This window comes from Pleurodeles waltl, chromosome 2_1, assembly GCF_031143425.1.
Source record: "Pleurodeles waltl isolate 20211129_DDA chromosome 2_1, aPleWal1.hap1.20221129, whole genome shotgun sequence".
Classification (NCBI taxonomy): Eukaryota; Metazoa; Chordata; class Amphibia; order Caudata; family Salamandridae; genus Pleurodeles; species Pleurodeles waltl.
In genome coordinates, this window is record NC_090438.1 from 821039328 (window position 1) to 821056424 (window position 17097).

A 17097-nucleotide genomic window follows, 5' to 3' on the forward strand; every position below is an offset into this window, starting at 1 on the left:
CGGGACATTAGACCAAATATTGATTATTTTCACAGAAAATTGAAGGGGTCCAGCAGTGCAAAACTAGACTAATGTGTAAATTGCGCGTGGTCGAAAGTGGGAGTATTATGAAAGGTGTCACACCGTTTTCAAAAGCATACCTTTTTTCCACCTACTCAACCTAAATTTGTTCAACGTTGTACTAGAATTTTAATAATATGAAATAAAAATGGAAAGCGGTATATCATTTTTAACCTACAAATCCGGTTGCCTAAAGAAATACCAAAATCTGGAGACTGGCGAGTCTGTCTGTCACGTCTCATCTTTAAACCGGGTACAAAAGACCACTGGGCAGTGAGGAGAGAGGTCGTGACACACACCTAAAACATTAGCATTAAAGCGCAGCTGTAGATAGCCCAGCAGGACTGATGCCCTCCGCGAGCACACTGGCATTTCATACAAATAGGGGAGCGTCCGCCCGGTAGCGAGTCTTTGAGCAGCTGAGGATGGGCCGCCCCCTGCAGGCACAGGCTCGCGACCCGCGCACCTCACGGATAAGCTTGGCTCCCGTCTGTCCCGTTTGCTGCCCGGGTCCCTCGCGCCAGACCCCCCACGGTGTCCAGGGAATGGACCTGTCTCCCTATTGGCTGTCACCTCCGTTCCAAGACTCGCAAGGCGCCCGACGATCCGATTGGCTCCGCTACCTCACAGACCCTCCCCTCCTGCCATTATTCTCTTCACCGCACTAGCTTTCGGAAGGATTCTCGGTGTTCCATTGGCCACGCCCACCTCGTGCCTATAAAAGAAGCGGAGGTTGGACGCTACAGGCAGTGCAGCTGGTGCGTGGAATTTCTAACCGTTGGGCGCTGCTCTGAAAAAGGCAGTTAGGAGTACGGCGCGTGAGTCTATTGCTGGCTATAAAGCTAAGCGGAAACTAAAGACTTAAACCTCTCATCCAGCAGAACTGACCGGACCTCCGGCCGCCTCTTCGTTCCCTGCCCGTCCAATGAAAGCCGTCGCCCCCCTGCCGCCGCCGCCGCCCCAAAGCCGGAGATCCCCCACGGCTACCCTTTTGGGCTGTGGAGAGCTGGCCGTACGCCACCTGAACACCCCGGAGCCGAGCCCGGCACTGGGCAGGATGCAACCGCCGCCAGATTGCGGAGCGGGGCCCGGCGAGGAGCCGCCCGCTCTGTGCCTGCTGCAGCACGACATGGAGGGCTGCTACAGCCGCCTGCGGAGGCTGGTGCCTTCCATCCCCCAGCACCGCCGGGTCAGCCGGGTGGAGATCCTGCAGCACGTCATTGACTACATCCTGGACCTGCAGCTGGCCCTGGACACGCACCCTGCACTGCGGCCGCCAGCGCCTACCAGGACCCCCCTGGCAGACCTCAACACAGACCCGGTGAGACCTGGGGGTGCGTGGGAGTGACTAGCCAGGGTGTCATAACCCAGAACGGTGATCTGATGACACATAACATGGCTTGTGAGATGGCACTTAGGGTATTGGGGATCCACCGCGTCCATCCCAAGGGGTCCGCCTAGCATAACTAGGCGGTTTTCGTAAATGGTGTGGGCTGGTGCCCGTGTACGCAGTAAGCGTGTGTGCACTAGATGCTAGCATTCGTGGGCTCAATTGGTACATATGCATTCTGTGCCCCACAGAATGGGGTGGTGACCGCTGATGGCCTGTCAGTGTCTTCCTGTGTATGATGGTCTTGTGTGCACAATGGGCCGGTGTTCTTGCGTACGATGGGCTTTGGTGCTGTGCCTGTGTAAATGATGGGCTGGTCTTACCTGCTGTACTGCGGGAGGGGTCTCCACGGCTTTTGGCATTGTCTGCCGCCTATCCCCCCTGCACAGTGAGGGCTGCTCCACCGATCCTTCACATGCACGGGTTGCTACCCCTCCCCCGTCTTTGCTGGAATTCTGCATCCGTCCTTTGTATGAAACCTGTCACACTGTCTCAGCTGCGCAGCGACTGGCCGTGTCCCTTACTCTTGTCATAACCCACCGGCACGGGTTACAGGAGGTGAAAGTGCCTCGTTGCTATATGTCACGGTGTAAGCGCACCCAGCCAGCCCTGCACCCTTCCTCCACCTGTCATACTAAGCGTCAGATTGCCTGACAACCCACGTCTTCCACTACAGGGAGCCTCGATTTCTTAGAAATCTTAGATCCTTTTATTTCTACACGGTGAAATATTGCCCCCCCCCACTCCCCTCGATAGCCATGAAAAGCACACCCCTCCCTTACATTGTTTTATTCAGAGTAACACTTCATTGTTTTGCATTGATCGAATGTGTGTGCTCTCGCGTGATTTCCCAAACTTGGTGTATCCGTATCTGCAACTGTCAAGGCCTTAAACTATCTGGTCGATGGATGGGGACCTAGGGTAACCTGTTCTGCTGTGGTATGATCTCGTGTATTGTCATGAACACCTGAGGTGACATGTACGCGCTTCTGTTTTTTTGTTTTTTAGGCTGCTTCTGTGGTCAACAAACAGGGAGACAGCATCCTGTGCCGCTGAGTTGCTGCAAGGTGAGTTGATCGCCGCCCCCTCACTTATGGGTGCAGGCGGGCAATATCCCTACATCCAGCCCACCCTCCCCTCCGTCCTTGCCACTCCATTCCAGTCTGTGCTCTTACCTGTACTGGGTAATACCCAGCAGGGTTATACCAGGCTAATGCGATCAGTATCTGCCAGCATACCATAATAGTAAATTAGGCCGAAGGTGACTAACTATCATTTTCTGAATTATTTATTGGTTATCAGGTGCAGGAGAACATTTTTTCATTTGTTTTCTGGAACATTTAAAATATGGAAGCCATGGTGGACGATTTTCAGTTTACCATTTTTTCAACCAAGGATACCCGTGTTCAGTTTAATCAGTGTTTCAATAGGAAACCCGACCAACACCCCACACTTTATTTAAATGTGTTTCAAAACGTATATTTATAAACGCTTGGCATGTGTACTTAATATGTATACATTAATATTGATGCTCTTCTGTGGCCAGCCTTGCCTGCACCGTATTGAGAAGGGTCCCTAGGAAGAGATCCTATTGAATGTGTCAGTGAGCGGTTTAATATGTTATTTATTAACCTGCTGGTTCATTACCCTCCATTTCAGTGAGTGCCCCCCATGCATGCGTTTAACGCACCCAGTTTCCATAGATGGCGGAGGTGTGCCAGGTCCTTAAGCTGCTAGCAGAGGCCCCCTTTGCAGTATTACCACCCCCAAGGCTGTGTGTGTTCTTAGGCTGGGCACTGCGCCCACTGCCGCAGGGGAGCTTGGCCCTGGGAAGCCCCGCTCCTCTCTTCCTGCAGCCCAGCCTGCTTTTTTCTGTTTTTGGGCTGTTGATCAAGCGTGTCCCGTGTTTTTGTTGGTGGCGCCAGTCAGTCTGGAAGCAGCGAGGCTCACACACCCCCTTCTATTCATTGCTCTTCCCACAGGTGTGCGGCCCAGGCTGAGCCAGGAGGAGAGGCCGAGGCTCTGCCGACCCGGAAGGAGACAAAGCAACCCCTATTGGCGGAACCAAACCAACGACACCTACTGAGACCATCCACCAAACCCAAGCCACCCCGCAGAGGCGTCTTCACATTCATCGTGTGTGTGTGTTCATTGTGCACTGGGTGCAAATCTACGTGTCTGGACTGAAGCGAGAGGCACACTTTCTACGTGTAATTACAACTTAAGCTTTACTAACCACCGGTTCATTGTAGATACCTTTAACGAGACATCTATTGTTTTAAAATAGATGATTTTATGAAGCTAGGGAGTGGGGAGCGCATTTTTTGCCCCACGCCCCCTTGCACGAATGTTACATATTGTATAGGCGAACGATGGCATTTCATAATGTGTATATAGAGATGTTCTATACGTGGAAGTGAAAGAAGTTATATGCTTTAATAGACTACTGTAATTATGGAATATTTTTAATTAAAATATTATTTTTTGTAAATACATTTTTTTTAAACGAGTGGGGATGTCACTCGTAAAACACAATAATGTTGACCTCGTTTGGAAGCTGCTCTTATGACATAGAATGTGTTTTCACCCCCCGCTTCCCAAGTGTCCATGTGCACTATAAATGTACCTTTTCTAGGTAGCGCCCCTGCATGATTGCATGACATAAATTGTCCCAGGTTGCGACTACATGGAGTCCGTGTGCGCAGTCAAGACTTTTGGTACGCCATAACCTCCTAACCTTCATTGTGCCCCTCTATGTACTCTGTAGGTGGTAAAATGTTCCCCTCCTATGTTCAGTTTTTCCTAGCAGGAGCAGAACTCGATTTAACATTGTTCCAGCATCGTTCTTAGCCCCAAAATATAATCCATGCGACACTTCTTTCTCCTTGCTGTGCGTGAACATGACCTTCGCTGTGTGGCATGCTGCATTTGTGTGAGGAAGAGGCAGTCTTCTGCTTGCAACCAAAGGGCAATAGCTAACTATAACTGTAGAGTCGCTGCTTTTTTAATTTCCTTCAAAGAAACCGAAAGGGCAGTTTATATATTACAGCTGAAAACCTCATTGAGCGGTGTTAATCTTAAAGACCGTTTTAATCTGATTTAGATAGACCAAAATTTCTAATGACCTAATCAAGATTGTTTTTTTTCTGTGTACAGACTTGTTTTATTTCCATTACGGCTGTTTACAGTTGAAAGACTTTAATATGTGAGGTGTAATTTTTACATATGAGCATTAAACTAGATTCTACCTGTCTTGGAACACGATTGTGGGTTTATTTTATTTTTTCTTGCTGTCCATACATTGTGCACGTTCATTGCATATGGAACTCATGGACACTGGTGGTTGCATTTGGTCGCTACATATTGATTGAGGCTAGTGGGGCATTATATAGCCGAGGGCGGTATCATCAAAACGGAGACAATGTAATTTCCTCAACATGTATAGTTTCCACTGGCGGATTATCTAACACAGGATTTACCGTATCCACAGCAGTGGCAATTTCACCGAATGATGGTGTAAAATTACACTGAAGGAAAAAACGTTACCACTGATTCATGGAGGTTTGTACATTGCCCAGCTAATATAAATCGCCCCCTAATTCTTTGTTACAAGACACTTATCAGATCCCCATTGTGATCGTTATTATTATTTTTTTTTTTATGCTCTTTTGTGAATCTGAAAGCCAAAGGGTATTTGAAATAGCTTTACGCTCTAAGTCGCTTTACCAAAACAAAAGTCTCAGTAGTTTCAACGTGGAACATGTTCTGTCATTCCTGTAGAGCAGGATCCTATGTATGGATCGACCTCACACAAAATTCTAAGTAAGTCTTCAGCTTGAAGAGTGTTACTGGTCCATCTGTGGTGGTTCTTGGGTACCAATGGGTCTGAGCCCGTTTTTTGTTCATTCATTTTTTTTTCCAGTTGCTTGAGGACTTATCGCACATTTCTTCCAGGAAGCGTGGGCGCACACTGGAATGGTGGCAGCCTAATTTCGCTGAGTCGCATTTCAGTAACATAAAGTAGTATGTAGCAACCTAGAACTTCTGGTGGCAATTTAAACTGGCGTCCCTTGTTTATCCCCAGACGTGTGGAAAAATGTAGCGTAATAAGTTGGAAATGTTGCAAATGCCATGCAGCTCAGAAACCCTGCGCTGTCCATATGTGGCCGGGGTTACCACAGGTGTAGCTTGGTAGTTTTATGTGTTTTATTGTGATTGCAAGATGGAAGTCTGGTTGTATGTTGTTTGTGTGTATGCTGTATGTTGCACCATTTTGAATTCTGTCCGGCTAGCTCTGAAGCAAATGTGCAGCAATTTCCCTTTGTCGGAATATTTCAACTGATTATGATTTTATTCCAGATACACCTACAATTAATATTTGAAATCCTACCCATGCACTTGTCAGTTTTCTATCGGGTGTTTTTCCAAAAGCTAACAAATAATCTGGCAGATACTGTACTCTAGAGCAATAGCAGGTGCTGTTTGGTACCCATAGTTATTTGCTGGTGTTCTTGGTGGTTTTGTTCACCCAGCCCCTTCACATCTCTCATCCCTTGACACTCCCAGGAATTTACTGTACTCTACGGGTCGTTGAGGGTTAGTCAATCTCTTGATGTTCTTAGCAAGAAGTGCATTTCTTTCGACTGGAGTGAAGCATTAGTGGCAAATTATTTGGTTCAGTCAATTTCCGGCTATTCTGTCATGCTGTTACTTATTAACGTTCCCTATTGGGCTACCACCTGCGAGATTAATATTGGACTAAAGCCGAATTTTAGTGCTTCTCTCAACAGACTTTTTAAAATCATGTTCTCAATGTTTTTTTTGTGACTGCTCTTTATTCGAGTTTAGGGCAGCACTTCTGAAATTAGGTCGTTTGTCAGATTCCAAACTTAGATGCTGTTTTTTCTTCTTCTTTTGTTGAGGTTTTAAGGTAGCATTTATTTTCAAGATAGTGTACGATTCCATTCTATGGACAGAGTTTCAAGTGAGCAGTAAGCCTTTTTCGCATCACTTCCTACCTTGGCACACAGGTCAGTGAACATACTGAGTTGCGCAAGATCACTCACGTTTGATGAAGTGGGGAAGCTGGGATTCGGAGTCGGGTTTCCTGGATTTACTTCCACGCCAAGAGATCCTGCAGTGGGTAAAGTGCGCCGAACTAAGTGTAGTCAGATATACATCTCAACTGAACCATTTTTTCTGTGAACATTCCAAAGCCATGTTCAGCGACGAAGTGCACCGGAATGCACGGATGGGAAATGGATGGACGCTTGTGGGTAGCAATCTCGCCAGTAACTACAGCATTTTTGCCACACGAGTGACAAGTGAAGTCTGGTCACTGGTGTCAAGAAGACCACTGTGTACTAACAAAGAGAAAAACCAGCTGAGAGGAAAGAGAAACCCCGAATAAAGCCTGCTTCTTTTGTTCTCTGCATTGATGCAGCACAAACCAGTCTAGTTTGAAACTGAAACCTTCTGTTTTTTATTGCCAAGTTCTCAGTATCTGCAGACAGTCTGGAACTTGTCTTAGGAGCCCTTCTAGTTTTGCAGGCCCCTAACAAGTACAGTGTGCTCCACATAGTTCTGGTCAGAGGCATAAATAGCTTTCAGTGCTGATGTTTTGTGTTTGTTGGAGGGAAGGGTATGTTTTCTGGCTGAACCATTGTTCTTAAACTCTCAGCAGGCTTCTGGGATTCGTCCGCTAGCCATTAACTTCTAAATGCACGATGTTCCAGTTCTTTGGTAATGGGCTGTCTGTACGGTGCACGTATTTGAAAAATCCACTCTCCCCCCCCCCCCCCCCCCCCCCCACGCGGGCTAAAACAGCCCCTAGACAGGGAAGGCATCAGCACAACTGCCTTTGAAACCATAGTCTGTTATTGCCATGAGTAGGGAGACTTGGTACTAAACAGATCACGTGACCCTGTCAGTGTATGACCGCTTCTACATGGGGGCCTCCACCTTGCTGTCCTATTTCCAAGAACCAATCTATTTCACGCCCGAAGCTGATGAAGAAGGGAGGCGGTGGTATTAGGGACATCATATGAGAGACAGCAACGGTCCTCCAACAAAAAGAGAAAACAATCTTAAGTCGCGTGGCAGACTCGCTGATTTCCCTGTCTCCTTGTTGGAATTTAGTCTGTAAATCCGTCTTTTTTCAAGGGGAGTATAAGGGGATTTATGAATGTTAACAAAATATGAATTGCTTGACAACCCCTCCCCGCAACGCAAACACACACACTAGTACCCTCGGTTTTGGAGTTGATTACTTTATTGACACCTGAAGAATTTGCAGTTAAGAGGAAATAGAACTCAAGAAAATGAGCACTGCGAGTAATTGCTATAAGCCATCTCCACTAATATGTGCAAGTCATGCACAAAATTGCCCACTGTAACCCGGCATATTGAATAATTGATTGAATGACCTTTCCTAAGGACTGAAGCAGACTGTTGTGGGGGTGGAATTTACTGCTTATTGATATCGGTTATCTCAAAATAGTACATCTAACATGGGCTCTGGGGGCTGGACGGTGTTTTCCGTAGCTGTCCTTCTAACATTCTTTCTTTGAAGTTAGAAGACAGTCGCAGTTTGTGTGGGAGATTGTTCCTATTTTTTCTAATTGCTTTCAGTGCCTGCATTTGACTGGAGCTTATTGTTCCACTGGAGGGTACATTTATGGCACTGTAATGAATTGCCAATGAGTACTTGTTGACATGTGGCCCATACATGTGCATCCATAATATCCTATTGAAGTCTTCTGCGCAGCTCACAGCGGATGGTTGTATGAAACTGTGGGCTTGCAGACCTCAAGTGTGGGTTTTAGTTGCACCTAAATGCTAAATTTACTAGTGGTTTTGGAATAATCCTCGCTGGAGCCCAGAGTCGCCACTAACCACCATCCATCAGATCTAGTAGAGCAGAACACAGCAAAAGATGCATTCAGCGCTACTGACCTAGGCTGTCTGTACCCAACACTGTATGTGCACAAACACAGAAACCTATCTCCATCTTCTGGGCAGTGGGAATGGCTATTGATGAAGAAGATACATAAGCAATTGGCAACAAACACTCTCTGTCGTCAACCCTTAACCGCAAAAGCATTCATGGGCCTTTCCAAAGACCATTGCCACCTAAAGGAGAATGACAGATGCACAATTGTTCACGTGCCGCTTCATAAATAGGACATTACCATATGAGAATAGCCAAAGCACAAGAATAATTCACCTGCTGCTCCGTAAATAGGACATTGCCACCTATCTGAGAATAACCAGAGCACAATCAATAATCAATCACCTGCGGCTCCTTAAATAAGACATTGCCACCTGACTGAGAATGACCAAAGCACAGGAGTCATTCCGTTAACCTGCTACCCCATAAACAGGACATTTATGACCAAAGCACAATAATCATTCACCTGCTACTTCATAAATGGGGCATTGCCACCTGACTGATAATGCCAAAGCACAAGAATCATTCTTTCACCTGCTGCTCCGTATATAGGACATTGCCACCTAACTCGGAATGACTGAAGCACATTAATCACTCACCTGCAGCTCCATAAATAGGACATTGCCACTTAACTGAGAATGGATGCAGCACAAGAATCATTTCACCTGCCGTTCATTAAATAAGACATCCCCAACTGAGAATCGCTGAAGCACAATAATCGTTCACCTGCAGCTCCATAAATAGGGCATTGCCACCTAACTGAGTGACCGAACCAGAAGAATCATTCACTCACCACTCGACAATTAAGACATTGCCAACTGAGAATGAATGAAGCACAATAGACATTCATCTGCATCTCTATAAATGGGGTATTTCCACCTGAGAATGACTAAAGCACAGCAATCATTCACTTGTCCCTCTATACATAAGATATTGCCACCTGACCGAGAATGACCACAGTACAATATTCGTTCACCTGCGGTTCCATAAATATGACATTGCCACCTAACAGAATGACCTAAGCACACTATTCATTCACCTATTGCTCCATAAAATAAAATATTACCACCTGAGCATGACCGAAGCACAAGAATCATTCCCCTGCAGCTCCATAAATAAGACATTGCCAGCTGAGAATGACTGAAGCACACTAATCATTCAACTGCGGCTCCATAAATAAGACATTTCCACTTAACTGAGAATGACCAGAGTACAACAGTCTCAATTCACAAAGATTTTGCTGTTATTTACCTATGTACTCCTGCGTTCTAGAAGAAAGCCAGGAGTACTGCAAGCGAGTATAAGCCCCGCCACCTTGTAGCACCATCTTTGCTAAGACTGTACTGGCATTCTGCCACACTGGCATTACCTCAGTAGGCTGCAGGACCAGGGGCTGTTTTCAGAGCACGGGTGGCTGCCTTGACCTAACCATGGCCCAGTGCCTCGAGTGGGCTGGTTTGAATGTTTTCCTAGGCTGATTTTGGTTAGAAGTCCTGTCCTGATCTTTGTGAATTGGAGTCGGTATCCGTAACACGTCATCGCAAGCACAATCAGATCACAGCCTACTATAGTAACCCCTGGATTGTTGAAAGTACCTCAAGGACTTACCAGTGGTAGAAAGCGCGCTGAACAAATGGCAGTAACATCACAAATAGACAGTGGTGTCCCTATAGCGCTAAACTGTACAGCAGTTTAATTTACCTCATCTGCGGTTGGCATGCTCTATTCATCTTTATAGTGCCCCTTCTTGTCAGAACGTCCCTAGCGAGAACTCTCCACTACAGCAAGTTGTAGACAACACCCCCGCCCCCTCGTCCTTGGGCCTGTTGCTCCCTAGTCCAGAACAGGGCATCGTTGCAGGGCCGCTGAAGTGGGCAGGGCGGCGGTTTGTGTGAAGGCATGCTGGCCGCGGTTGGTATTTTCAGATTCTCCGCAGCTCTGTAAAATGGGCCGCTCAGAGTACCTCGGACCTCTGCCCACCACGCAGGATCTCATGCTTATGGGGAATCTGGCGTTCAATCGAAGGAATGCCTTGGCGGGCCCGCGACGCCTCCTTCATGGACGCTTTTTACGACCCGCATTTGCATTACAATAACCATGGTTAGCAGTCCAGCTCCGTGGCTGATTTTAACTGTGAGATTCCCTGTTGGAGGAAGTGGCGCAAAGTGAGCCGTCCCGAGGCAGAATGTGATGAGCTCCCCCCCCCCCCCCCCCCCCAAGTATCTCATATTTAAGAGATATTCATTGGCCCTAGGCTAGTCATTGGTCCCTTGAAGGCTTAACCCCCACCCTCACCCCCCGCGCTACGCCTCTAGTTGCTCGTCGCAGCATTGCAGACGGCCTTTCTCTTGACATTTCATACGTTGTGTCTAGTCGAGACATTTCCCGTTTGTAAAAATGACCAGCCGTTAAATACAGGACCGTTTCCTAGTATATCTGACTGCAACGCAGGGCCCTCGTGACACCCTTTATTATATTAATCTCAATCTATGACCACTTTTTATCCTCAATATTGGTTTGATGCCCCTTGGGTATTTTTAAATGACGGCTCAACCAGTTCACATTCACTTGAGAACTGTGTGTGCCTTAAAATAAACTGCACCCTTGCCTCCAAAATGGATCTCTTGAAAGTTGCTAAATTTATGTCGACGCTGCCATTAATTGTATCACAGTGATTTAGTGGCCTAATCCTGTAATCTGAATTCGTAACTCGTATCGCTCCTTCCCTGCCTTAAAAAGAAGGTAGCCAATATGGTGTTTTATAGACAGATGCGTGTGAGTGCTTTAAGATGTAGGGGCAGTTAGTTGTATCTGGTGGGAGGTGAGCCCTGTGCCTTAAATGGGCAGGTACTGTCCGGTTCTGAGTACCTGCACTTCTTTAATTTGAAAGGGTAGAGGACCTGCACTTCTCAGCACTGCTGCAGTTCATTTAATTTAAGAGCATCAACACTTCTCAGGAGCAAACAGGTACGGTGGACTGTGAGTACTAGCACTTCTGTATTTCCATTTAAAGGACTGGGTGAACCTTGATTTTCAACTGTCAAAAGGTTCACCCTTGTTGCTAGTGTGCAACCCCAATCCCCCAAATAGTCCCTGCACCTTATTTATCCCTGTAGTTTTCTGAACTCTGTCTCATCCAGACCCAAATAGTTCAGACAATGATGTGGACCTTTATCAACATTTCAAAAGTACAGTGCCTTTGATTATCCTTGTTAAGGAAAGGGAGTACAATTTGAAAGCAGAACTATAGGCAAACTGTGACTGGCCGAATAATTCATAGCCTGACACCTTTCAGAAAATGTGTAAACCCACACTACATTCCCTCACAACAGACCGCATCCTAAAATCAAAATCAATCTGGGGCTTTTGCTTCTGCTAGTGGGTGTTTTATTCTTGAGAGGAGACCCTTTAACTGGCCCGTTTCAGTTAAATTTTAAGTACAGGGATACATGGTATTTCTTCAAAACTGTAGTTGATTGTACATCTCTGCCTTCCTCCCGGCCTGCTTACTTTGGTCTTCGTCTGTCAGACGAGATACAATAGACTTGTGTGCAGGTATACCCAAACAAGGCAACAGCCTCTGTAGCAATCTCATGCAGACCCTAAGACCCCAAGATCACTTGTTGCTTTTCCAAAGAGGACTGTGCTTTCTCTGGCGTGGCTGTCTAGTAATCCCCTTTTTCACACACTCCTTATCCTGCCGGTGATTGGAATGTGAAAGACGATCCCCAGGTACCTGCACAAACCAACAATGGTAAGACTCAGGGTGCTGTCCTTCGCCTCGTGAACATCACCACCATGAAGAACATCCCAACACTTTTCCTGAGACCAGATCAGCAATCCCAAGTGCCCAATTTTATTTATTTCATGAATTGGAACTCCTAAGAGGTCCACATGCTTTGCCAATACATAAATAACATAAAACACCATAAAACATTAGCTGTAAGAGTCCTGAAGAAAATAGAGTAATATCAATTATACAATCACAGTACTAAAAATGATAATAATAATAATGCCCCTCAGACATAACGTAGCAAAATATATCACAAAAGCGATCTAAAAATTGTTAAAATATAGGAAGATTGAAAGAGAGAACTTGACTTCTTAAGTGCAAAACATTAAAGTTCAAGTAGGACCATAAAGCGCCTCAAACAGTGCAAAACGGCACCTTTAAGGAGGCCACTCATGTTAAAAACCCTAGCGTACCATGGTATTTTCGATAAAGACTTTTTTGCAGTGTAGACTACCAGTCTGGAATAAAAAGTGATCAGTAAAATCCTAGACAGTCAACCCACAGCACCAGGGGGAAGTATTATAGAGTAACCAAAGGTCTAATCATAGTCCTCAAAACTACCTTCAATAATTCACTTTCAATCATCTTGATTATTACCAATGCAAGAAGACTCAAAAAATATTTAAAAAGGACTGAAAAAAAATAAAAATCCTAAAGCAGAATAATTCATTGAGACTATTAAATACGGATTCCAAGGCTTCTCCAGCTGAACGAATATCAAAATACAAATAGAGGGATTTCAGCCATTTTTTTCCTAGCCATGGCTAGAGCCGGACAGACAAATAATACATGCTTAAAATTCTGTACACCCAATTGACAAAGATCACAATTATTATCAGATCCATCCCACTTGGAGGTTAGATCTCTAAGTGGCAGTCTATCTAATCTCAAAAAAATGTACAGACGCCTCACCCCACGTGGAAGATTCCAGGCAAGGTACGGCTGAGATTGTTTAAAAATTACTGATTCAGTTAGCTTGGCCAGTCTTCTCTTACGGCTGCAGAACTCGCTAAGTCTGGAGAGAAGCTTTTTGACCAAGTCGCTTCTTTTAAGAATTTTTTTAAAGTGGTGGGTGGAAACGATTGAATCAAGTCTTCATTTAGCTCAAGCAATTGCAAAGCTAGATTTGAGTTTCTAAAAAAACTTAGATTTTTCTTTTAATCTGCTAAATATTTCTGTATAAGAAAGGTATCTTAGAGTTAATGCCTTACTATGGGCTAAACTATAAGCCCTCCTGACCACCACCGCTAGTCCCTGTACAAAAGTGTTCTTAATACCAAATTTGAGCCTTAAAGCTGCCACGAGGCCAAGTTGTTACAGAAGGCCAGACGTCTTAGAATCTGCCCTTCCATCCTATCAAGAAAATTCCATTTAGCGATCTCAGTACACTCTAAAGCGTACAAGAGGGTGGCCGGGATCTGTATGTTATTAAGGTGTTAGTAAGTGAAGGAAATGGCGCCGGCCAACTGCTGTAAAGAAGGCAACTAAACCTTGTGCTTGAGATCGAGCCTTAGAGGCGTTATTATGCATGTGATCTTGGTCATTGAGTAAAGAGGAGAACATTTTCCCAAGGAAGCAATACAATTTTATTCCGCTCTAATTTGTGTTGACCCAGGAAAAGTTAATTTTCTTACCCAGTGTTTTCCCAAGAAAACATACTACTTGGGATCTTGATTGATTAATCTGCAAATGGTGCTGTATGGAGTAGAGATTTAACGCCGCCAAACACTGATTTAGACCTTTCAGAGTAATGTCAATCACAACTATATCGTCTGCATATAGAAGGCAACAGAGTGGATGTCCTTCAATTTTGGGTGCAAAGCCATCCTCATACTGCAGGGAACTGGGCAGGACATAAATGTATAAAGGAAATAACAGTGGTGCCAATAAGCAGCCTTGCTTCAAACCATTTTTTGTTGGAAATTTAGACTACAGGCCCTGTTCTCCTCCTAGCAGAATTTTGCACCAGGTTGAAGAGTGCAAAGCTATAGCCAAGCGTAACAGGTTTGTGGGTACACCTAGCTCATATAATTTTTTCCACAAAATTTTCCTATCCACCCAATCGAATGCCATAGAGAAGTCTATGAATACGGCATACACTGTTCCCTCCTGATCTGAACATATTTTTTATTATCAATGTGCATCAATAAGATATTATCCAAAGTACTATGTTCCTTTCTGAAACCTGCTTGTGCCAGAGGAAGTATCTAATTTTCCTCGACCCAAGAAGTTAAATGCGTTAATATACTTTTTGCAAATATCTTGCCAGTTGCATCCAATAGTGCAATTTGGCAATAATTTATGGGCAGAGATTTATCTCTCTTTTTATATAGTAGATCTATGACACTCCCTGTCCAGGAGTCAGGAACTCTACTTTTTAAATAACAGGCGCAAAAGACCACGTGGAGAATTTTTGCCCAGAGCAATGGTTCTTGTTTATTTAAGGACATCAGGACCTCATCAGGGCCCATTGCTCCGGAATTCCTCATTGACCTAATAAGTCCCTCGATCTCAGTCAAAGTAGAGGGACCCCCAGCAGTCTACTTCAGTTCTGTTATTTATGTTCCAATCCATTTCCCATGGCTCTTTCTCCCTGTTTTCTGCGTAAAGGGAAAATAAGTACTTCTTCCAATCAGCCTCAGCTATTGGGGGAGCGCTGGACGATTTATGCCTTCCACAGCCTTTGGAGATAATAGCCCAGAATTCACAGGAATTTTTGGTTGCCGCAGCTTCCCTCAGTACTATCCATATCTGCTCCGCCTCTTCCTTCCTTCCTTATACCTAACTTCACACGTGCTCTTCTTTTTAATAAGGATAGTCTCCTACTCCTATCCTTAGTCTCCCATTCATACTGTCTCCTTACCAGTTTATTAATTTCTCTATTTAACAATAGAATGGATTGCCTTACTTTCTTTTGTGGAGGCTTACAGTGTTGATATGAGACACTTTGGGTTATGTAATCAATAACTTTGGTAAAATAATTTAGCGGATCCACATTCCATTCATCAACATCTCTCACTAAGCATTCAAGTAAATTTTTTACAGAAGACATTTTGGCAGGGGGTCCATAAAATTCTACCTGTTTTCCCACAGAAGCTAATGACCTTGCCCAAAGGATTCCAAGAATCTATGGAGGAGAGCTGCATTTTTAACTTAAGAATCATTGAAAGATGTGTCCTTGACTAACATATCTTCCACTGATTGGGCAATATCGTAAGAGGCCAACATGTAATCAATAATGGAACTGTTCTGTGGGGATTTATGTGTAAAAGCTGCTGGAAAGTCTGAAAGAAAACACCCATTTAGGATGATGCAACACAGGTCCCTCAGACCTTTCAATAAGGTGTGGCCCCTTTTGTCTGACCTGATTCTGGGGTGGAATAAAATGGGTGGAATATTTAAAGCCGTTTCCCTCTCTAAGTCCCCAAAAATGGAAAGGGATTGATTGGAAATTTTACAGTTTAAATCCCCCATTATCATTAACTCATCTAGACTTTTATGTGGATTAGAGCAGATTGCAGAAATTTGATTAAGCATGTGGAACAGAGCTCTATCATCAAACCGGTTGACCATCAAAAGGGACCTTGACTATTCTGTCCCAGCAAGTCAGAGCTGCTTTGTGAGAGACTGCAGTTGTTTTACTTGAAATATTGTGTCCTAGGGTGCTGTATAACACCCCAACATAAAAAATACCTAATCTGTAATGGTTTCCTTGTGTGTTTGGCGTGCCTCAAAATTTACCCTGGACGCAGACAACAAATGAGAAAAAAGGAAAAAGGCAGCCGTACTTTCTGTTTGAAATACTTGCCCTTTGTCATCTGAACACAATTTTTTTTTGCTAATTATTAATTATTTTGAGAAATGGCGACAGGCCGACATATTATTATTTTTTTGCGACTATTGCACACACAGCAACAACCTTTCATACTGCATCAGTAGTATTGTTAATTCTTTGGCAATGCAAAAGGTGTAATTCAGGGATTAGAGGGCATACCATTTCATTTTATTTTTACAACAGTCCAAATTAATATCATTAACATGTCTAATAAGCTCAAAGACTGATTTACGTAGTTCAAGTCGATCCTTCATTTTATTTTTTGTCAAATTTTACCATCGCTAATCATTGATCCAGGACATGTTTTTTCTCCACTTGGAGTGGGCTTAATCCTTGAAACTGCCTTTTTCATCATCCCTTTTGCCGACAAGCACACTTGATCATTCAGAGATGGTAAATTGTACTACCACATTCAAAGAACTGGTCCCCCCTCCGAGAAGTGGCTGGCAAACAAAACGCTTGTGACAATTTTTCAGAAGGAGTGCTGTGGTACCCTTTTGGCTTAATTTGTTGATGATGCATGTGTACTTCCAATCAAACACGCACATGTTGTGGTTACACTTTTTACAATGTCAGGCATGCAACACCCTTCTGTTGCTGCTGTGAGGCAGTGATTGAAACTGAATCGGTGCTCTATAGTTACACTGCAGCAGTGTGGCTTCCTCACAAGGTTTACAAAGAAGGTGATACTAATTTCACTGACTCATTTTCAGATCTGATCACTGGATACAAATCTCGCCAGCTGGATACCATTCTTAACTACTTGATACCAATGACCCTTCTATAGACCAACCAATACTTGTAATTCAGCGCTGACTCCATCAGATCCACCACATCCTACCACCTCTGTACTAACCACTATTTTAATGCCGATCCCACCACCTTGCAGCAGGCCCCATGGCTTGAAAAGAACCATAATAGTTCAAAGTCGAACCAACAACCTCATAACCGTTCTCAATTTTTGTTAAAAATGCCACCAGTTCAGGCCTACATGGGATTCAGCCTGCTCGGTTTTCTAGTGGTGACACCAATTACTCTAGAAGCAGCCATCACGTCAGCTGCTCTGAAAA

General features: G+C 44.5%; 1 protein-coding gene across 1 annotated transcript; it reads left to right on the plus strand.

Annotated features, from left to right (window-relative positions):
- The first annotated feature begins 805 nt into the window (after positions 1 to 805).
- On the plus strand, positions 806 to 4709 carry ID4 (inhibitor of DNA binding 4). Its single transcript, XM_069218763.1, has 3 exons — positions 806 to 1381; positions 2459 to 2517; positions 3433 to 4709. The coding sequence occupies exons 1-2, from the start codon at positions 986 to 988 to the stop codon at positions 2504 to 2506; spliced, it is 444 nt and encodes a 147-aa protein (XP_069074864.1). The 5' UTR covers positions 806 to 985; the 3' UTR covers positions 2507 to 2517; positions 3433 to 4709.
- Positions 4710 to 17097: the final 12388 nt, after the last annotated feature.

Excerpts from the sequence above, each read along its gene's own strand:
- ID4 (XM_069218763.1), top strand. The coding sequence starts at position 986 with ATGAAAGCCGTCGCCCCCCTGCCGCCGCCGCCGCCCCAAAGCCGGAGA. Across the intron at positions 1,382-2,458 it reads CAGACCTCAACACAGACCCG|GCTGCTTCTGTGGTCAACAA; the intron begins GTGAGACCTGGG and ends TTTGTTTTTTAG.